Source organism: Patella vulgata, chromosome 2 (genome assembly GCF_932274485.2).
Source record: "Patella vulgata chromosome 2, xgPatVulg1.2, whole genome shotgun sequence".
Classification (NCBI taxonomy): Eukaryota; Metazoa; Mollusca; class Gastropoda; family Patellidae; genus Patella; species Patella vulgata.
The window spans coordinates 53245438-53268967 of record NC_065880.2 but is presented as its reverse complement, the minus strand read 5'-3'; the positions used below and the strand labels follow the sequence as shown (position 1 = coordinate 53268967).

The following is a 23530-nucleotide window of genomic DNA, read 5'->3' as shown; positions in this document are numbered from 1 at the left end:
TTTCGATTTATAGGTGTACATGTATTTATCCAACATTACAGAAGTAACTTTAAATCTATTTTCTACATTCAAATGATTGCTGTTCATAATCATGCATCAAGTAGATAGAAAAATACACAGGAAAAAAAATCATAAAAATGCAAATATTACTGTCTGAACCATCGTAAATTTTAAAGGGATTTCTTCAGTTATGAACAAACTACTTAACTTTGGTCATTATACACTTACCTGTGTGTTTGAAATCAACTCCCGTTAAATAAAACCCATTGCACAATTTAATATCCGAACGAATAAAAAAGTTCTCTCTTTAAAAAACATTTACTTGTTTTTTGACTGAGTTCAAGCCAACATGGCTTCCTCACATGTTGGACGAAACCATTAAAGCTGTTGCGGGGGTATTTTAACTTTGACAGAGATTTTGACAACCACGTGTTGCAATCAAAACAAAACGTCCTCATTTCGATCGTTTGAGTTTGGGCAACGAAAAATATCAACTGAAGACAATTACAAGTTTCCGAGAAATAGTATTGTCAATCTGATATCATTCTTACAATCCAATAATAACCGTTTCAATGACATCTATAAGCATGTTACGGCAACCTTGGAAGCGTCTTTTGGGTGGGTTTATAATGCTAAAAAAAACTGTAAGACCTTGCAAGAATTGCACCATCACTTCGGGATTTGACAGTTTTGACCGTACTGTGATATGATGAAAATATATTCTTTATCAACTATTTTTTTTAATTTATAGTAAATAATACTTAAATCACACCATAGCCCCCATCTTCAATAGAAGGCTTAATCTCGCTTTAACAACGTACATCTTATCAGATGTTGTAAAACGCACATAACAGTCATTGCGTCAGGAACATGCATAGCCCCATAATTTTAAATACCCTGTACATGTACGTTAGATCTATCATGTTATATATCAGATTAAAGATATCCATGGGTAAAATTTAAGACCTGTAAAACGAATGTCATTGTTTTTGGGTCGCATTTGTGTTAAAAAGAAAATTCATTCACGCGACCCTAATCAAAAATATGATGAAAACAAAATATTTCAAAAGGTAAAAGCTATAAATTTGCAGATATTTTATTAGAATGTAAAAAAATGGTAACAAAATAAAGGAATACGGGCAGTTAGTGTGTGAAGCCCAAACTCAATACCGAGTCGAGACTTACACAAAACTTGAATTGTCGTAAAAGTACTGCAAACCTTGACATCTTGTAACCCCTTTATACAAAATGATCTCTCCAGAAGAGTGACGTAATCAGCTTACAATTTGGTATTTCTCCATGTCAAAAGTTTGAGGCAATTCAATTTTTCAAGAGAGAAATTTTTTATTCGTTGGGATATTAAATTGTGCAATGGATTTTATTTAACAGGAGTTGATTTCAAACACACAGGTAAGTTTATAATTACCAAAGTTAAGTAGTTTGATCATAATCAAAGAAATCTGTTTAAAATTGACGATGGTTCAGACAGTAATTACTTTTATAATAGACTAAAAGACTACTTCAATTAAAAAACAAGCCAACAGTGAGGCTGATGTCCCCCGCCGAAATCCCAAAATAAATAGATGACACATAATTATTAATCGCACATTTATTCTTTTTAAGGGTATCAAGCAATCAAACTGATTATCAACTATACACTAAGTTTCATCACTCTCTAACAGATAGAATCAAAGTTATCTTGTCCCGAAGCATCAACCAATGAAATTGCTTAGCTCTGCTTAGCTTTAGCTTGAAATGTTAATCATTGAACTCAGTCAAGACATTCACCTAATAAACATCTACATCAAGTTCAAACATTCTACCTCAATTAAAAGCAGAGTTGTTATGTTCCAAAGTCTTAACCAATCAAATTGCTTATTGCTCCTTAGCCTAAGCAGAAAATTCTCATCATCGAGCTTAGTCAAGGTAATGATATGATGAATCTATACTCAGAGTTTCATCACTCTCACTTAATTATAACCAAAGTTATTGTGCCCCAAAGCATCAACCAATCAGATTGCTTGTGCCTGCTTACCTTAAGCAGACAATGTTTATCACCAAACTCCATCAAGGCATTCACCTTATGAACGCCTACACCAAGTTTGAACATTCTACCTAAATTAGAAGCAGAGTTATTTTGGTCCAAAGTCTCGACCAATCAAATTGCTTAATGCTCTGCTTACCCCGAGCAGAAAATGCTCATTATCGAATTTAGTTAAGATATTGATGTGATAAAACTATACACCAAGTTCCCCTCACTCTCACTTAATTAGAACTAAAGTTATCGTGCCCCAAATCATCAACCAATCAAATTGCTTATCTCTGCTTACCCTAAGCAGAAAATGCTCATCTCCAACTCCATCATGACATTGACCTAATAAACATCTACGCCAAGTGTGAACATTCTAGCTAAACTTGAAGCAGAGAGTTATTGTGTTTCAAAGTCTCGGCCAATCAAATTGCTTATCGCTCTGCTTAACCTGGGCAGAAAATACTCATTACTGAACTTAGTCAAGGTATTGATGTAATGAAACTATACACCAAGTTTCATCACTCTCAATTAGAAGAAGAGTTATTGTGTCCCAAAAAGTGTGACGGACAGACAGACGAACCCATTTTAATAGTCCCCTGCTTTCTTTGAAAGGCGGGGGACAAAAATAACACAAAGAACAAGCAATATATAGGTTCTTGAAATAAACTGCTAATGCACTGCAAGCATGGGGTTTTTTGTCAACAATAGAATTTGCTAACTTTTATTAACTTGTATTTGGAAACTATCCATACAAAGATTTTCAGTGATAATCTGGGGTTAATTTTATTATTCTGGCCTGCCAAACTTGACAGACTTTTTGGGAGCATCATATCAAAATTTGTTTAAGTCACTTTTGATCAATCCACCAACAAGTACAGGTTTGTGTGACATCCGTGATCAAAATTGTTTCATAAAGTAAAAAAAAAACATATACATGTATCTATGCTAGTGCCTTCAATAATAAGGACAACATTTTTAAAATACAGATTTAGTTACAATTTGTATGACATAACAAATCAGAACAGTAAATACTGAATCACTGTCTTGTTGACCAAATTCCAACCATGCCTCAGCGGATATGCAAGTGATATTGAAATCCTGTGACCGATATGTATGTCATCAGTCATCTGTAATTTTGGCATTCAACTGGGCAGTGGAAACATCAAATATAACATTTCAATTGCTTCAGCTTTTACCTTGGTTTTGATGCATGCTGTGCTTTATTTTAATGGCTGACTAAAATTGTGGATGCAGTGTTTTTCTACATACAGTTGCATTAAAAAATCAGTGGTTGCCAGGCAAGATGCGCCCACATTTTGCAAAAGGTGGTAAGAGAACAAGCTAAAAAAGCTAAAAAGTGATTTTTTGTACAATCGGGGTGGAATGGTGACAACACTTTTTAAAATCGGATAAAAATTGTGACCTCCAGAGGGTCCACAGGCTAAAAACATGATTTTCCGTACAGTCAGGGGCCATGATCCAGGAAGTTACGGTTCGATATGCGAAAATATCGAAAGGTACCAAGATCTTTGGATTATAATTATACATTTCAAGTTTCATCAAAATCAGATAAAAATTATGACTTCTAGAGTGTCCACAACCTTGGTATTACATACTTTTACACTATAAATTGCGTACAAGGAGTGGCCAGATTTTTACGAAATCTGAAGTCAACCTTCATTGATGTGTAACAGTGATATATTTAAACATTTTTTAAAACTGAGTACAAATTGTGACTTTTAGCGGGTTCACCAGCTAAAAATTCCATTTTTTTAACAATCAGGGGCCATAATCCAGGAAGTTATGTCCGGATATGTGTTATTATCGAAAGGAACCCAAGATCTTTGTGATATAAACATAAATTTAAAGTTTCATCAAAATCAGATCAAAATTGTGGCCTATGGAGTGTCCACAACCTTGATATACCATATAATTTACACTATTTGCATACGAGGGGCGGCAATTTCATCCAGCAGTTTTGGCCCAATATTCACGACATTCAAACTCAACCTTCATATGGGTGTAACGGTGATATATTTAAACAATTTTTTAAATCGGATAAAATTGTGACCTCTAGATTGACCACAAGCTAAAAACATGATTCTTCGTACAATCAAGGGCCACAATTCAGGAAGTTACGATTCGATATGCGTAAATATCGAAAGGAACCAAGATCTTTTGGAGATAAACATATATTTCAAGTTTCGTCAAAATCGGATAAGAAGTGTGACCTGTAGAGTGTCCACAATCAAATTGTGGACAGACGGACAGGGTCCATGACAATATACGCCCACATGAAATTTTGGGCATATAAAAAGCTTATGCACATGGTGGTATACAATGCAGTGAATCCCTATACAGCACAATTTTCTTAATCATGGTAGCTTAATTACATCCCTTAAAATGAATCTTTAATAAAATTAAATAAGTTTTGAAAAATCATTTCTCAGTGCATTTAGATGTCTCAAAATAGTATGAAATCATAAAATATAATGCATCTACTCTGGTGTTTCTTATGATACTTTTAATTTGCAGTCACAATAACTATATTAACATACAGCACTTAGCCGGCAAAATATTAATCAAACTTAATTAATTTAATAACATTTAATCTACAACAAATTGAATTTTAGTTTTTTGGGAACATGTATTAAATCTTACTACATCCTGCTAGAAAAACAAACATTTTCCATGCAAAATCTTCTTAGATGCTCTAAATTATGGTGTATTTAATGGTTATAAAACATAAATCATGCAAAGATATTTTTTCAATATCCCAAAAATTTAAAAACAAATTGGTTTGACCGTGACAGTGAAATATCGATCAAAACTGGCAACTGTTCTGATAAAAAAACATAAAAGAAGATCACATGGAGGTCGAGTTGATTTTTAATGACATGCATATAGTTTAATCTTGTAGTCTGGAGGCTCAGTGCCTAATGATACATGGTAAAAACATAGGAAAAACTACTTTGTCTTTGTATTTTCAAAGGAAACAAATATTGCACAACGCAATATCAATGAAATGCAATTTGGAATCATGATGTTTGTACATTCAATTTCACAAGACAACACACCCAACTAACTTACAACAATACCTTATCAGGGTCACGCAAACTCATACCCCTCCGCATAATACTTTTCAAATGTATTTCCTACAAAATGTTTTTAAGAAGTAAATTATATGAGATACTTTAAATTAATAGAACACTAGGTAGGCAGTGTTGATTTGTTTTTCCTTGCTGTCGAAATTGTCTTTTGAGTCTACTGTAGCTAAACCTGATGTCAATTTTTTACATAAGCCCAAAATCAACTCTGTAGACCCTTAGACGGCTTGGATACAGCTTGGATTTAAACAGTCTTCCATTTAACAAGCCAACAGTGAGGCTGATGTCCCCCGCCGAAATCCTCAAAAAATAGATGACACATTAATTAATTGCATATTTATCTTTTTCAAAAGTATGGAATAATCAAACTGATTATCTATACTTAGTCTAAGCATAAAATGTTCAGGATCAAAATCCGCCAAGTCAAGGTTTTGAAGTACCTGGTAGTGAGTGATACTATACACTAAGTTTCATCACTCTCCATCAGTCAGATATCTTGTCCCAAAGCATCGACCAATGAAATTTCTTAGCTCTGCTTAGATTTTGCGGAAAATAATAATCATTGAACTCAGTCCAGACATTCACCTAATGAACATCTACATCAAGTTTATAGGAACATTATGGAAGATTAGATAAGGAGCTGGCAGTTCTCACTATAATAGTTAAAACCTAGATAATTTAAAGGGAATATGCTGAAAATTTCAGTCAAATTCTTCCACTCTGAACCAAGATATTAGCGGTACAATAAAAAACAGTCTTGATTATCCATTTTTGGATTTAATCATCTATGAGCGTTGAGCAGCAGATCGGATTCAAATCCAGTGAAAATCCGACACATAAGATGGCACTGAGAGTTGATTAAGGTCTTTTTATGGTAATAAATGTCTAATAGTTTACACCTAATGAACGCCTACACCAAGTTTGAACATTCTACCTCATGTAGGAGAGTTATTGTGTTCCAAAGTCTCCACCAAACAGTCATTGTTTTTTGAGGCGTGCGATCACTCGCGAGCGCCTGTCGCGCACTCGAATGTCGACCTAGGGGAGATTTTTCATCCTCGCCTTAAAATTGAAAATCGCTCTCCATATTTGAAATCATGGACATGTATTTGTTTTTGTTTTTTAAAAGAGTATGAAAGACTCACATTCCGATCGCCGCCATGCTGTCATTGTGAACATTTATTTGGTGTATTCGATTAGTATAATGTGATCGCACATGGTAATAAAATTCTGATAAATATGTTGCTAAAATAGATGGCGCCTATGCACCATTGGTTAATTTAACTGAAATGAAAAGTAGAACTCGCGCAAGACGAGAGAAATTACGAGAAATGGCATGTGAAAGCTTCCAATAAATATAATTCCGGAAGAAATAGATTATATTTTGATGGAATTTTCAAGCGTTTATGATTATATTTTGAATAGGGGTTATTGGAATACCGTATGTAGTTGTAGACGACAGCATGAGTTTGACTTGACCATACTACTATGAGTGCTATTATTTAGCAGACAATGTTTACTATCATTTATGTAACCAGGAATGGCCCCGTACACGCAGTTATTTATCTTCAGAACCATTTCGAAACACAAACAACTAATCACTCTCCTTAAACATACATTATGCAAAATCTAAATCTGTCTATTGCAGGTCTTTCTTTAGGCCTGAAATGTTATCTAAATTAAGACATTAATTAACCTATCCAGACCATAATCAACTCTAGATGGCATCGCTAGCCTGCGATCTTTAGTGGATTGTGAACCGATTTACTGGATAAATTTCCTTCACGATTTAACGATTAACTGGATAATCGTGACTATGCTGTTTATCGTACCGACTTTAGTAATGATGATTGAGGCTAGGCGGAAATTTCAATCGCTTAGTTCTCGGTTCATAATGGATCAATTTGATTGAAATTTTCAATAAATTGCCTTTACATTATCTAGTTTTTAACTATTATAATGAGAACTGCCAACTCCTTATCGAACCTCCCATAATGTATCTTAAATCACTTTTCTTATCGAAACTGGGAGAGCTTTTTTTAGGGGAGCGATTTCTTCGATTTGTTCATTAAGGGGAGCTTTTTTCGGCTCTCCTCTAAAATACAAAAAACAACGACTGAGAAAATGCTCATTATCGATCTTAGTTAAGGTATTGATGTAATGAAACTATACACCAAGTTATATCACTCACTTAATTAGAACTAAACTTATCGTGTCCCAAAGCATCAACCAATCAAATTGTTTATCTCTGCTTACCCTAAGCAGCAATTGCTCATCTTCGAACTCCATCAAAGACATTCACCTAATGAACACCTACACCAAGTTTGAACATTTATTAGAAGGAGGGTTATTGTGCCCAAAAAGTGTGACAGACAGACAGACTGAGAGAGAGACAGACCAACGGACAGACAGACCCTTTTTAATAGTCCCCTGCTTTGTTCGAAAGGCGGGGGACAATAATTAAATCATTAGTTGGCTGACAAAGCTAACATTTACCGTTAATCACGGATGTCACTCCCGTAGAGAGGGAGAAATGGGGTTTAACGCCCACTCAACACAAATTAGGTCATTTCAGGACTAACATATGGTTCAAATTTATTTCAGTAAATCGCTTGCGCATAGGGGTCTTTAGCAATAGGAGGAAACTGGAGGACCCGGAGAAAACCCACGAGGTTGGACAGGCGACCCTACTCCTTGTCACGTACAACCGGAGAACCAAAACCTCGTCAGTTGACCCAATGGCAGACCTTACGATACAACGCACACGCACTAACCAATCGGCCATCCAGCCCTCAGAATATCAATGAAAGGACTGACAATCGAGGGTATCGTAGGCATTGAGAATGTTAACTGATAATCGAAAATATGTGGGCAGAGTTATTGTCTGTCAATCAAACAATCAGCAATTTTCGGAGAGGATGCGGAGACAATTGATGCCTATATCTAGTCCAAATTTCCAACAGTGATAATTTCATTCAGAATAAAGTAATTTGACTGAAATTTTCATTATTTTCTTTTTTTATCATTTATTTTTGAACTGTTATATCAAGAATGTCCCAACTCTTTATTAAAATCAAAGTATCTTTAATCAAGAGAAAGAAAATTTTAAAGCCAAAGAGAAAATGAATTAACAAGTATATCATAGGATATTTTACAGAAAAATAAATATGGACACAGAGTTTTGGAGCCCAGATGACCATTACCTCCTTCAAAGGCCAAGGAACTTCCATAGAGTAGATAATTATCCCCAGAAGCAATACAAAAGAAATGAAATAAAATGGGGTTTAAAATCTTGCTGTTCTGCTCCAAGCAATACAGAAGAATTTAGCAACATATATAAAATAATAGATTAAATCATTTATATACTTAAATAGGAGATATTTAATGATAGGACTGGACTAACTGTTTAAAATGGATTAAGTCGAAATAACCTACAGGAAAACAATAAAAGTTAAGATTGGAATTATTAGTGAAATAGATTACTATTGAATGGTACTAGAAATTAACCCAGTGGTTGCAATGCAAGATACGCCCACATTTTGCAAGAGATGAACAGAACAAGCTACAAAAAAAAAAAAAAATTTTTTTTAAAATCAGGGGCCATAACCCAGGAAATTATGGTCCGATATGCACGAATATTGATAGAAACCGAGATCTCTTGGATATAAACATATATTTTAAGTTCATCGAGTTCGGATCAAAATTGTGACATCTAAATGGTCCACAACCTTGGTATTACACAGTGGCTTCTGTCAGTGTCACTTCAGACATCTGAATACTACAGCATTATGTGAAATCGGTCATCATTTTCATGTTCCGATTTATTTCCTTATTATTTCAACCAAAAAAGTTTTGAGTAGACCGGATTCTGAATATTCCGAATTACGACATCAATTAGTGGTCTCATCACACCATTTGCACTCAATTAACATTGGATAAGCCGGCCTTCAATCAGTGGGTGTTGACCGACAAGCAATCCCCAATTAATTATCTGTGAGCATAAAATATGTGTCGGTCTTTGTTGATTACCTTGATAATTTTATAATCTCTTGTAAGAGAGCGCTTGGTATTTGATTTGATTTGTGTGATCGTCCTGCAAAGCGTGCCCGTGCGGATTTGACATTATAGCATATTTTTGAGACAGTTCCACAACCTACACAATAAATATTGTGATTTCTAGAGCTTCCACAATTCTAAAAACGTGATTTTGCGAACAATTAGGGGCCATAATCCAAGAAGTTAAGTTCCGATATGCGTGATTTTCAAAAGGAACCAAGATCTTTGTGATATAAACATAAATTTTAAAGTTTCATCAAAATCAGATAAAAATCTACAACCTTGTTATACCATTTTGTCCGTCAGGTGTGGTTCGATTTTCACATACTTCGAACTCAAATGTCATTATGGATAACGGTGATATTATCATTTATCAAAGTTTTTTTTTCAATCAGATAAAAATTGTAAGCTAAATATGCGATTTTTCGTACAATCAGGGGCCGTAATCTAGGAAGTTGCGACCCGATATCAAAAGCAACCAAGATCTTTGGGTTATAAACATATATTCCAAGTTTCATCAAAATCCGATAAAAAATGTGACCTCTAGAGGGCCACAAGCTCAAAACGTGATTTTTCGTATAATCAGGGCCTATAATCCATGAACGTACAGTCTGATACATGCCAAGATCTTTGGGAGATAAACCTATATTTCAAGTTTCGACAAAATTGGATAAAAATTGTGACCTGCAGAGTATCCACAATTAAATTGTGGACATCCAGACAGACAGGGGTGAGGGCAATATAGGTCCACATAAAAAAAAATCAAAAGGATATTGTTGATTTTCACACATTGTGAAGGAAGACTTAGAGTTAGAAATCTATGAATTGTCTATATAGCTAATTGTAATTCAAGTTATCTACACCTTTATCACAAATTGCATCTCTATTCACTTCCCATTGAACTTAATAACATTTCATTCAAATCACACATGCACAAAATTTAGTATGACAGAGTAAATAATCAGAAATATAATTTTGATACTTCAGGTTTTCTGGTTAGTAGTTTTAGAATTACAAGAACAACACAGATTTAATTTGTATACTAGTAAATACAATGAGCACAAATTGCTATAAATTTATAAATGGTCTGTGCATTTGTATCAATTGGAAAACTTTTAAAAAAAGCCTCCAATAATAGCTTCATTCTCTGCAGCAGAGCACAGCACAGCACATCACAGTAGCAAGCAGTAAGACTATATAAATGATAATAATAAAACAAGCACTGAATAAATATGATATATATAGGAAGGTTTGTAAAATGCAAAAGAACAAGCTGAAATGAGCTACAGTATATAAATATATACTACTACAAGTAAAAAGGGAGTGAAATCTAACCTCTAAATCATCGTATTTCTCCTTCAAATCTGCCAGAGCTAGCGACTAAAATTTCACGATGTACAAAAAATACACACATTCGTAAAATAGTCAATATAGTAGGAAAAAAAGAAAATACCAGCCCATTAATTATTAGCATTACATTTGTCAGGGGAATCATCAACAAAAACATAGCAATTTTTATGTCAATGGTATTTGTAATTGAATTTGAACAAACCTCTTCATGGTCTAATAAAACAGACTTTATGACACATTGCCTTATCTCAGGGGTCATGTACATATACAATTTGAGATTTTTAAAACTGCTTTGTTTCTGTTAATATCATACAATCACAAATATTAATTAATGATGGGTACATAATATCACCAACATTGTGATATAACAGTTGATCTAGCTTACAGTGTGCATATAAAGAATTAAATGATAACTGTGTAATCATGCAATGAAGATGATCAATAATGAATAAATCATGTGGTAAAAAAAAATTTCTTACACATGTAAAACAATTATTCATGATGATATGTAATATATGGTATTTAAATTAATATTCAAATCATTTATTTCTTAAGATGGTAACGGATGAAATGAAACAAATACACAGCTTTTAAAACAATGCCAATCAAGCAAATATAGCGGCGCTAACAACCAACAAACACCTGCAACCGTGTAAAAAAAACATTACAGAACATAACTCTGTGAATAACTATATCTTTATTTATCTTATGACAATGCTAGTATGTTTATCATAATTACAAATTACCAAAAATTTAATGAAATGAGTTTGAAATTGGTACAACTGGCTGAACACGTTCAAAATTTAATTTTAACACAGAGATCATTGCTACGAAGATTTCAAGAAACAGAAGTGACGAAAACAAAGGGAAAATACGACTTATCCTTCTATATAACTTATTGAAGCAACCTCCAATAACAGATACACTGGCGAATTTCTGCTAACTGATAATTCCTTTGAAGACCAAAACTTGTTATATCAGACTGAGAGGATATATATTAAAAGAATTGACTGTCACTGGTTAAGAAAAAATCGGTGCGTTACATGTTTCTACTAAGTATAGAATGAACCAGCGGTTGCCAGGCAAGATACGCCTACATTTTGCTCGTACAATCAGGGGCCATAATCCAAGAAGTTATGGTCTGAAATGCACGAATATGGAAAGGGACAGAGATCTTTGGGATATAAAGATATATTTTAAGTTTCATTAAAATCAAACACAAAATTTGACATCTAGCATCTAGAACGTTTTTTAAAATCTGATAAAAACTGTGTCCTCTAGAGGATTCACAAGCTAAAAATGTGATTTTGCATATAATCAGGGGCCATAATCCAGGAAGTTATGGTCTGATATGTGCAAATATCCAAAGGAACCAAGATCTTTCAGATATAAACATATATTTTAAGTTTTACCAAAATTGGACAAAAATTGTGACCTCTAGCATGTCCACAACCTTGGAATTACATAATTTTACACAATTTGCGTTCAAGGTGCAGCCATTTTGACGGGCAGTTACGGTCTGATTTTTATGAAATTCGTACTCAATCATCATCAGGGTGTAACGATATATTTTAAACGATTTTTAAAATTGGATAAAAATTGTGACCTCTAGAGGATCAACAACCTAAAATTGTGACTTCTAGCTAGAGTGTCCACAACCTTGGTATTTCATAATTATTTGCGTACAAGGAGCGTCCATTTTGTCTGGCAGTTTTGTTCAGATCTTTGCAAAATTATAACTCAACCTTCATTGACGTATAACGGTGATATATTTAAGTGTTTTTTAAAATTGAATACAAATTGTGACTTCTAGCGGGTCCACAAGCTAAAAATGAGATTTTTCGAACAATCAGGTGCCATAATCAAGGAAGTTACGTTCGGATATGCCCTATTATCGAAAGGAACCAAGATCTTTGTGATATAAACATAAATTTAAAGTTTCATCAAAATTGGATCAACTTGTGGCCTCTGGAGGACCCACTACCTTGATATACCATATTTTTACACTATGGGGCGGCCATATTGTGCGTCAGTTTCGAACTCAACCATCATTAGGGTGTAACAGTCATATATTCAAACCGGTTTTTTAATCGGATAAAAATTATGACCTCTACAGAACCAGAAGCTAAAAATGTGATTTTACATACAATCAGGGGCCATAATTCAGGAAGTTACGATCTGATATGCGCAAATATCTAAAGGAAGCAAGATCTTTGGGTTATTAACATGCAATTCAAGACAGGAGCGACAGCATAATACGTCCACATGAAAATGTGGGCGTATACATGTAATAAAAACAAGGAATGTATGGGCTATTTCTGTTTTTCTTGTTTTCTCTTATTCTTATCTAGTGACAATCAATTTTTTTTTTTTGAATTGTCAGATATCCTTTCACAGTCTCACATAATAACTCTTGGTCTTCGAGGAAATTATCAGTGAGCAGAAATTCACCCATGTATCTGTTATCACTCGTTACTTCAGTCAGTTATAGAAGGATAACTCATGGTTTCCTTTTGCTTTCGTCTATTCCGTTTCGTGAAATCTTCATTATGCATCCATCGTAGCAATGATCTCTGTGTTAAAATTATATTTGGAATGTGTTTAACCAGTTCTATAACACATGTAATAATTGCTGAAACCAATATTGTTCTTTAACATTGTAATTTTATTGTTTTTTTTCCAAAGGAATAGTTTGATTTTCAGTCCACATGTTCAAAGGCTTTTCGTACACATATATTTACACTTGGCATTTGAAAGAAATTATTCATAATGTAAGTACATATATAAAAGTCACTACAAAAAACTATTATTCTACAAAATTATGTCCTGTAACCTTACTTCAAATAAAAATCTTAAACAATGCTACACCAAATCAAAACTGGTATTTTGTATTTAAATCTATGGTATATGGTTCATATCATCCAACCTCAAAAGAGTGTGGGTTATCAAAATAAGATTAATTAATTCACAAGACAAAACCATATATTTACCTCTTTCATGGGCATTCTAATGGCAAGAATATCTGCATATCTATTCAATACATGGTAAGGTGCATGAAGTTTGGCAAAGTGAATTTCTTTACCTCTCTAAAATAAATAACGATAACATCAAATGTTTAAAAAAGGCCAATGAAATGTACAAAATCTTTGCAGTCACTATTTCTTGGCGACAATTCATTTAGGCGAGAGAGAGAAATGGGGTTTAACGTCCACCCGACACAAACTAGGTCATTGTGGGACTAACATAGGGGTCTTTAGCAGTGGGAGGTAACTGGAGGACCCGGAGAAAACCCACGAGGGGTGGGGGTTAACGTCCACTCGACACAAACTAGGTCATTTCGGAACTAACACATGGTTTAATTTCAAAATTTCACTTGCGCGTTGGGATCTTTAGCAGTGGTAGGAAACCGGAGGACCCGGAGAAAACCCACGAGGTTGGACAGGCGACGCTACTCCTTGTCACGTACAACTGGGGAATCAAAACCACGACAGTTGACTCAATGACAGACCTGATGATACAGCGCGCACATGCTAACCATTCAGCCATCCAACCCCCCATTCATTTAGGCAGTTATATCAATTATATAAATAGAAAGCTTATCCTCAAGTGCACCAATCAAAAGATCAGACACCAATACCATGACATGCTTTAAAGCTTTGTTGTTATATCCAGTGATTAGGAACACCACACACACATTCCAGGTTTGCTCAATGTTGAACTCTTCACAGAAAAGCTAATTTCAGTCCCTATGAAAATTACATGGATGAAAACAATTATGGTGGGTGATTTAGGTACGTTTGGCCCATTCTCTTTTCTTTTCTTTTTGTTATTGAGAGTACGAAAGACGTCGCAAGAAGGAATCGATCGTTAATACAGTTCCCGAGGCAGCCATTTTGACTTAACTGTCAAAGCTTGCGTGAAAAAGTTCAAGGTTCATTTGACGCTTGCGCAATAATCCGTATTGAAAGCCGTTCTCAAACCGATAGCATTTAGTTTACGAAAAATTAACCGTGCCATGCCGAGAACTGTTCCGAACTTCCATGACCACCTTACTTCAATGGTCCAAATTGGAACAGTTCTCGGTATGGAACGCTTATGTTTGACCCGTTTACACGACAAAAAAATTTTCTTTTCAGTTCTCGGAGCAGTTCCTGGCAATGTAAATTTATAATGGGACTATAGAAACCTGTCAAACAGCACATCACACAACATTTTTTAAGGCCCATTGATTAAATTATCGACTGACTGATAATACAGCTTCATTTCTTTCTAGTTCTCTGGTATATTTCCATCATGCAGGAAATCACTTGTGATGGTGCGATTTTCCCATGCATTGCATTCACCTTCCCAATTCCTGAACATCTCAGTTCCATTAGTTCAAAGGTGAAATATTACTGTTTTAATGAAAACATGATACATGTGACTGTACTCACCAAGTCATATTCTATTTCGATGCCTTCTTTTTTCAAATTCTTTTCAAATATCTCTCTAGCCTTTTTACCTTCTTCTAATTTCTTAGTTTTAATGGACCAGGCCAGTATATAATCGATTCTTTTTACACCATCATTAAAATGTAGATTCCGCACCTATGTGAGAAAAAAGATTCTTTTATTGTCTTTTCAAGCACCAATTACATCAGGATTGATATTGATATGGCATAAAAAAATATAAATAAATAATGTAGCTCCATGCTGGTTTAAGCATCAATAATGTTCGAATACTAGAAGCTCTTTTTTTTTATCAATTTATCTTTAAAAAGCTTAAATTCTTCATAGATGCTTAAAAAACAAACCAGGACACATCGATCTGATGAATAAGTTAGCAGTTATCATTGTTCATGCTGCATAGCAAAGGGAGTGGAATGCATGATGAGGTTATTCATATATAGCAGGAGATATAAATATACACCAAGCGGTGGCTAGGCAATGAAATATATGCCCACAACAGGTTCAGAAAGGTAACCATTATCCAGCGCTGGTAACTGGAGCATTTACATGCACCAAAAATTTATCAAAGGAAACAACCAATGAAATACTTATCAAGGACAACAAACAGCATGAAAGTAATTATGAGAAAAGGTCTGAGGAAAGCAAACACTGTATATAAATTTCCAGATAGTAAGATGAAAATCTTAATCAGGGGCAATAACTCTGAAGACATCTTTGGAAATTTGGTAGGCATCTCCATTTTACTTATCTAACAAATGCTTACAAATCTTAAATAAAATTAAAAGATTCGATAATTTCTTTGGACTCTACATTTCCTAAGGGATTTGTGTTTGGAAAGAGACAGGGTGATGAAAATGTATGACATCGTCAATATTCATTCACTAACCAGGACCATATTCAATGAACTACATGTAACTTATTATGTAACACCTTAAGATACAACTGGATCTTAAAAGTAAAGCTTTTTCTAGAAGCTAATTATACCATAACTTATCTTGACTGATTACTATTTGAGGTAAATACTTTACAACGGTGAAAATTAAGACTTTAATATAGCCACAGGTAAAATGGTTATTCTGGAAATAAACTCCCACTTAGTGAATGAATAGGAATGATCTAGCTATGACATTTGATGAACTTAAAAGTCTGTGAAATAAATATCTTGCTAACTTAAAATTTTCTCGCCAACTATTAAGTAAAAGCACTGCTTTACACTTCCCTTCTTCCATGCAACATGCTTTATACCGCAATATCACACTGTATATTGTATTACTATGCAATTAGCTGCAGCAGTGTCAACCTACTGAAATTGCAACAGACAAACAATTTTGGGGTGTTTACCTTTCCACGTACATGTATACTTCGCTTACACAAAGTTGTACAAATTACAGATAAACAAGTCGACAGTGAGGCTGATGTCCCCCCCCCCCCCCCCGAAATCCCAAAATAAATAGATGACACATATTAATTAATCGCACATTTATCTTCTTCAAGGGTATCAAGCAATCAAACTGATTATCAACTATACACTAAGTTTCATCACTCTCTATCAGATAAAAACAAGAATATCATGTCCCAAAGTATCGACCAATGAAATTGATCAGCTCTGCTTAGCTTCAACTCGAAATGTTAATCATTCAACTCAGTCCCTATGAGACGATGAGAGGATATCTGAAATTCAAAAATAGAATTGGCTATCAGTTGATAAAAGATAACGAACAAATTAGAAAAAGTCCGTGCATTACCATGTTTTTATTAAGAACAGAATGAATAAAAACGGGGGAATGCACGAGATTTTTCTATTTTCTCGTGTCCCTAATCTAGTGAAAGCCAATTCTATTTTTGAATTGTGAGATACCCTCTCACCGTCCCATATAATAACTTTTCAACTTCAGCGGAAACATCAGTGAAATGATATTCGATCGTTTGTCTGTTATCGCTCGTTACTTCAGCCAGTTATATAGAAGGACAACTCGTGTTTGTCGTGTTTGGCGTCACTTCCCGTTTCTTCACGTGCTTGTTACACGTCTCCCGTAGCAATGATCTCTAGGGCTGGCAATCGATCCTGTTTCAAGTATTGATTATCGCGGACCACCCGCCAATTGATAATCGATAATATCGGCAAATTATTTTGACTTACAATTGTTGAATTGGTTTGAAAACAATCATAATTTGTACACGAATTATATGCGAGTTTATGCTGTGATATCATTCTGTATACATGTAGAATTTTTTTTTTCCGTTAATTTGACATTTGACAATAAAATAATAGCATTCCGTAGCAAAACCAAGGTGTAGAAAGAAACTCAATTAACTTCGTTTGGAAGACAGAACCCGCCACCGCTCGCCATATCTTTGTCGCTTATGACCTGAATAATACTGAGTAAAATGTAGTTATTTCCCTTTGATCACATCAAACGAATTCTTCAGTTTATTCTTGCAGTGATTTCTTTGCACTGGGGAAATTAAAAATCTCGTCTTCATACATTTCTTCGCAAATTTCTTAATAAATTAATAAATTTTATAAAGGGAAAGTACCTGTTTGACTTAGAAACAGAGAAGACGAAAGAACTGAAGAGTTAAAATAAGGGACACAACTGGATGTTACGTGAAACCATTGGCTCTCATCATGACATAAGCGGCCAACATTTCTCACCGGTTGCACCTCGCATGAAAAAAAAACAACAAACGTGTGTTTTATTATGACTATTCTGTTTAATTACAGTTCTAGGCCCAAGCATGCGTTGCAAAGAATACAGTGATAAGGATTATTTTTATGGACTTCTTCTTGCAAGTGAAGTACCTATAATTGCGCGATAATCGATATTTTAAAACTGTATCGATAATCGATTTTCAAAACACTTACCGACGATTATCGGCAATTATTGATTATTTCCGCCAGCCCTAATGATCTCTGTGTTAAAATTATATTTGGAATGCATTTAACCAGTTCTATCACATATGTAATAATGATTGACACCAATATTGTCCTTTAAACATGCATTATGCAAGAGCTAAATCTGCCTATTGCAGGTCTTTCTTTAGGCCTGAAATGTTTTCTAAAGTATTAATTAGACATTAATTAACTGATCCAGGCCTTAATCAACTCTCGATGGCATCAGATTTCTCCGATATTAAATAGATTAGAATGGTTCAGCGATACTTTGATTTAATCAAATATGGAGGACCGAGACTTAGCTTCGATCAACCAGTACGGCGGTTGAAAATATTGCACAAGTCTGTCAAACCTTCAAAGGCTAATATCTTCGCTTGTAATAGAGTAATTTGAATGAAATTTTCAAATTATTCATTTTACATCATCTACTTTCGAACTATTATAGCAAGAATGGCTAGTTCTTTATCTAAATCTAACATAATGTATCTTTAATTAGAACTAAAGTTATCCTGCCCCAAAGAATCAACCAATGAAATTGCTTATCTCTGCTTACCCTGAGCAGAAAATGCTCATTATCGAACTTAGTCAAGTTATTGATGTAATGAAACTATACACCAAGTTTCGTCACTCTCAATTAATTAGAACTAAAGTTATGTCCCAAAGCATCAACCAATCAAATTGCTGATCTCTGCTAAAGTCTGCTTACCATAGCAGAAAATGCTCATCTTCGAACTCCATCAATTAGGAGAGTCATTGTGTCCCAAAAAGTGTGACGGACAGACAGACAGACAGACGGACGAACCCATTTTAATAGTAGCCTGCTTTCTTCGAAAGGCAGGGGACAAAAATACCTATACATTGACAAGACAATGATGGCTAAGCAATAACGTTCCAAAAAGTTGTTGATGAATCCATTGTAAATTGAGTGAATAAACACAATTAAAATACAATTATCTATACTACAACTAAATTATCATTGAAAAGGTTAGTCTTCTAATTCAAAACTATACATGTATTATAGACAAAAGCTACTTAACACTTTAAATGAGCTTATGCATTGCACACATGGCAACGTATCACCAAAACTTTATTCTTAATAAAGTAAGTGTCTACAATAAATAATTAATGAATTTGAGAAAATATCAACTTTACTAGAAATTGGGAAACTAATGAAAGTTTTCTTGTTATGATATATAATGGCATATCAATTCTGAGGGACAAAAGATATGCTGAAAATCTAATTTTACTAAAATATTGCTGTTTTGGGTCAATCAACTGCAAACAATTATGTTTTAGGAGATGTACATGTATACTATATACTCCCCCCCCCCACCACACACTCACACATATATTTCTTGGTGTTTGACTAAAGAGCAAAAAATTACTCCAAACAGTTGTGATTTAGGAGATGTATGCTATATACCCCCCCCCCCCCCCCACCTATTTCTTGGTGTTTGACTAAAGAGCAAAAAATAACACCAGAGCAAGCCTCCTTGAAATGATGGAAGACTGTATGCACCAAGAAATTTAACTGAAAAGGGGCAATGCAGCTATATATATGTAATTTACAAAATTGTAATCGTTGATAAAAGACAAGAGGTTAGATTTACAGCATAAAGAACAACTCGGCACACAGACAGGTCAAAGCACACAAAATGCACACAGAAAGATATTTTTTAAATGAAAATGACAATTCATATAAAAAATTTAAAAAAACTAGGCTGCTTTACTTACTTTCGTTTCAACCTGTGATAAGAAAAAATCAAATGAAAGATAGAGAAACAGTGACATTGAAACTTAAATCATAAACATATAACAGATGGTGCTTGAAACAACATAGCTAGAGGGAGATAGTACCAATAGTTGTCTAATTTAAGCAATTAAAATATTTCCAAAACAGAGATAAACGTGCAAACTATCATGAATAAATAATTGGTATAAATCATCCCCAAATCAAACCTGTGATGAAATTGAAGGTACACTGTAGATTTGTTCAATTATTATGAACACATCAGACACAAAATAACTATATAATTAGAAGTAAAGACTTTAAACCACCTACACCATCAATATTCAGATCAAAAAGTTTGTACAAACCTTTGGTATATTGTTGACACCTGGTTCTGCTGTTTCACCATCAGCATCTTCCATATACATTACATCTTCTATAGCTACATCATCAAAACCATCTTGATTGTTATTAGGTCGTCCATCCGCTACAAAACAGATAACAACAACAAATAGAATGAAATGAATATAACCAACAAAATAACTGTCTTGCTTCAAGACTAAAACAAGATAATGTTGACTTCAAATTGGATTAATACTGTAGTCAAAAACACTGAAAAAATGTTATAAAGGATGCCAACCTCTGGCGCATTTATGTTTATAGTCAGACTACATATAAAAGGTGCAAATGTTACTTTTTGTTTTGTCTTTCCCCACTCTTTATTTTTCTTTGAAAATATATACACAGCAAAAAAAGTTAAGCACCCCCCCCCCCCTCAAATAAAAGCTGGATTATCGGTATATATTGAAACCAAATTTCAATCCTCATGATGGCAAATCGAAGAAAGAAAGAGTGGTATATTGGTAATGGTGATAAAATAAGGTGTTACTTATTGGAAAATATCTCTCACGAACGCAGCCACATGCACGTGAATCCCGCCACACATGTGTTGCACACACCAAAGTTTCAAACAACCACAAGCATTAGGTATTTCAGGATCGGTATCGACTTCATTATCACCTTTTTGCACTTCTGATTGACAATGGCACGAAGGAGACTTTCCAATGCATTGAGATGGCAGATCATTGGACTTCATTGGGCAGGACTTTCTTACAAGGAAATTGCAAGAAGAACTCAGTTTCACTACACCGTAATAAGCCGTCTGGTGAGGAAGCATGCACAAACAAATGATGTAAAGGACCTTTCCCGTTCTGGAAGACCAAAAGCTACCACGCCCCAGGAGGATAGAGCTCTGTTATGGCATGTTAGAAGCCAGTCTTTCGGTTCAAGCACCTGCTTGAGCAACCAGACTGTGAGAAACCGCCTCAAAGCTGCTGGATTAAGAGCCAGAAGGGTCATCAGGCAGCCACAGCTCAAAAATCACCACAAGCATCAGCGTATGTTATGGTGTGAGCACAGGCAGAGGTGGAACCTACAAGATCATGGAGGAGAATACACAGGAGTGACGAAAGTCGTTTTCTCCTGCATGCTGTTGATGGGAGCCCGCATATGAAGGACTAGGAATACACGTTTTGCCAGCAGGAACATTTTGCCAAGAGTACCATTTGGCGGGGGATTCGTAATGGTTTGGGGAGGCTTCTCCTACGATTGTAGACTGGATATGGTGACTATACAAAGTTCACTCACAGGCGCTCGCTACATTCAGGATCCTGTAATTATTGTTCATGGACGACAATGCACGACCTCATCGTTCACATGCTGTAAACCAACATCCGGCAAATAATGCTGTGACACGAATTCCATGGCCAGCAATGTCTCCTGATTTGAACCCAATGAACATGTTTGGGACATCATGAGTCGTCGGGTAAAAAGGGGAAATCCTCCTCCACAAAAACTGAGGGAACTGGAGGCAGCTCTTCATGAGGAGTGGCAGCGGATACCGATGGAACAATTAAGGAACCTGGTTCAGGGTATGCCAAGAAGAGTGGCTGCAGTTATTTAGGCACGTGGTGGCAGCACGTTACTGATGTTTTGTGATTCCCGAGACACTGACCCACTTTATTTAAGCTGCTTTTACCGGTGGGCACACGCCAAGACTTGAACTGACGATACTTAAACATCCATGTCTTTTGGATGTAATTCCATTTCAATTTCACTCTGTGTTTTCATGCACTTTTAGTGCTCATACTGTTACAAAACTTCACTTCCAAATGACCAAATGATTGTTCTTTTAATTAAAATTTGTTTTGCTTATCTTCTTTTTTTCAGTTTCATCATACCATACTTCCATGAAGTTCAACCCTCTGTGAAAAATCAGGGGGTGCTTAACTTTTTTTGCTGTGTATAAAAACAAATGAAATTCTTTTTGTTGTGTTCAATATCAACTGGCTTATGTAATTAAGAGTATGGTGGGAGTATCAACATCAACACCAAAGGGGGGAAATGAATTTTTCTTTCTATGAGTACAAATATCTGTTTGTGGTTATTTATTTACATTGACTTGATTTAATGTAGGTTGGGACAAACAAACTAAAGCTAGGAAACGTAGATTACTCATCCAAATGCTTGATTTGCTTTCTCGGTGTGACCGTTAAGGGAACTAGTAATCTGATTAAAATACAGATCTATATTCTGTTTCATTTTTTTTATACTTTCTATGGCCTCTACTATATAGAAATCTGACCGGTCATAGTGGGAGGCTGCGCCAGGGTTCATATGAGTGGTTTTTAAACCTATGAAATGAAATGAAATGAAATGGGGTTTAACGCCCTACTGTTTTGCTCCTAAACTGGGCTAATGAAGACGGGCATACGCCATACAGTGTGCTATGAGGGAAATTTTGCCCGGGCAGCGGCACTACGGCCTACTATTATATCGAAATCCAACTGCCAAGGGATCTTTTACGTGCATGCCAATTTGTACACGGGACCTCGGTTTTTCGTCCCATCCGAACGACTAGACAGCTGTCCTTGTCAGGCCCTCCGTCCTGCATCACTGACAGGGGATTTTGAACCTTTGACACCAGACATTTGATTAACCAGTCAGTGTTGATGTTTCTAGTGGAATACCCACAGTTCCATGCACAGCATGTCAAGAACTTGCTGTAACAGACTGTGGCTAATCTGTCAAATAAAACAAAACGCGGGTTACATAACAACTCTTTCAGATCCTAGTGTAGTAAAGACAAGAAAAACGAAATTTTGAACTATAAAAAACAAAACGAAAAAGGATCTGTCAGATTGGGGAACCAGAAAGAAGAGTTAAATTAAGTTGAATTCTATCATCAAATTTCTATATTTGTATCACTTTTGTGAATATTTTATCCCAAAATGGTTCAGTTAACCATATTGAAACTTCTTCCATCTAACATAACATGCAACAGAAAAAAACAAATAAAAATTTTAAACTTTGTGTCTGACATTAATAATCATTCATAAAACAGAAAAGAGCAGGCCAAAAATAATATTTTTATGTACCTGAAAATATGTCAGTCACTAATGAGAGAAAGAGAGAAATGGGATTTAATGTCCACTTAACACAAACTAGGTCATTTCGGGACTAATAATAACATATGGTTCAATTTATTTCAATAATTTGCTTGCGCTCAGGGGTCTTTAGCAGTGGAAGGAAATCAAAGGACTGAGAGAAAACACACAAGGTTGGACAGGTGACCCTACTCCTTGTAACGAGCCGTCACTTGACTTAATGACAGACTGTATGATCAAACATGCACGTGTTAACCATTCGGCCACCCACCCCCACCCCCCCCCCCCCCCACCCCCCCGTCACAAATGAAATAGTACTTGACATTTAAGGTTTGTTCCTGACATGTATCATATCACTAAACTACTGATACAAGACAAATCGGTGCCATATAAGTTGACATGCATCAGAGATACTGTGCTTGACAAAGCTATAGTTTGTGTCTTATCAACCCAAATTCTACATTTA

At 35.1% G+C, this 23530-nt stretch overlaps 1 protein-coding gene across 7 annotated transcripts in view; it reads right to left on the bottom strand.

Moving 5' to 3' along the window:
* Window positions 1–23530, bottom strand: part of LOC126812352 (anoctamin-4) — a 70326-nt gene that overhangs the window by 28388 nt on the left and 18408 nt on the right. For 3 of the 7 annotated variants that reach the window (XM_056099234.1, XM_056099235.1, XM_050538718.1), the window contains 5 exons: window positions 19987–20105; window positions 19624–19635; window positions 14979–15131; window positions 13536–13631; window positions 5131–5187 (listed from right to left, as the gene is read on the bottom strand). In XM_056099234.1, coding sequence (XP_055955209.1) covers window positions 5131–5187; window positions 13536–13631; window positions 14979–15131; window positions 19624–19635; window positions 19987–20105 — 437 coding nt within the window. Of the gene's footprint in view, window positions 1–5130; window positions 5188–10530; window positions 10576–13535; window positions 13632–14978; window positions 15132–19623; window positions 19636–19986; window positions 20106–23530 lie in introns of all 7 variants that reach the window. The other 4 variants (XM_056099236.1, XM_056099233.1, XM_050538719.1 and 1 more) reach the window with 3 other exon arrangements.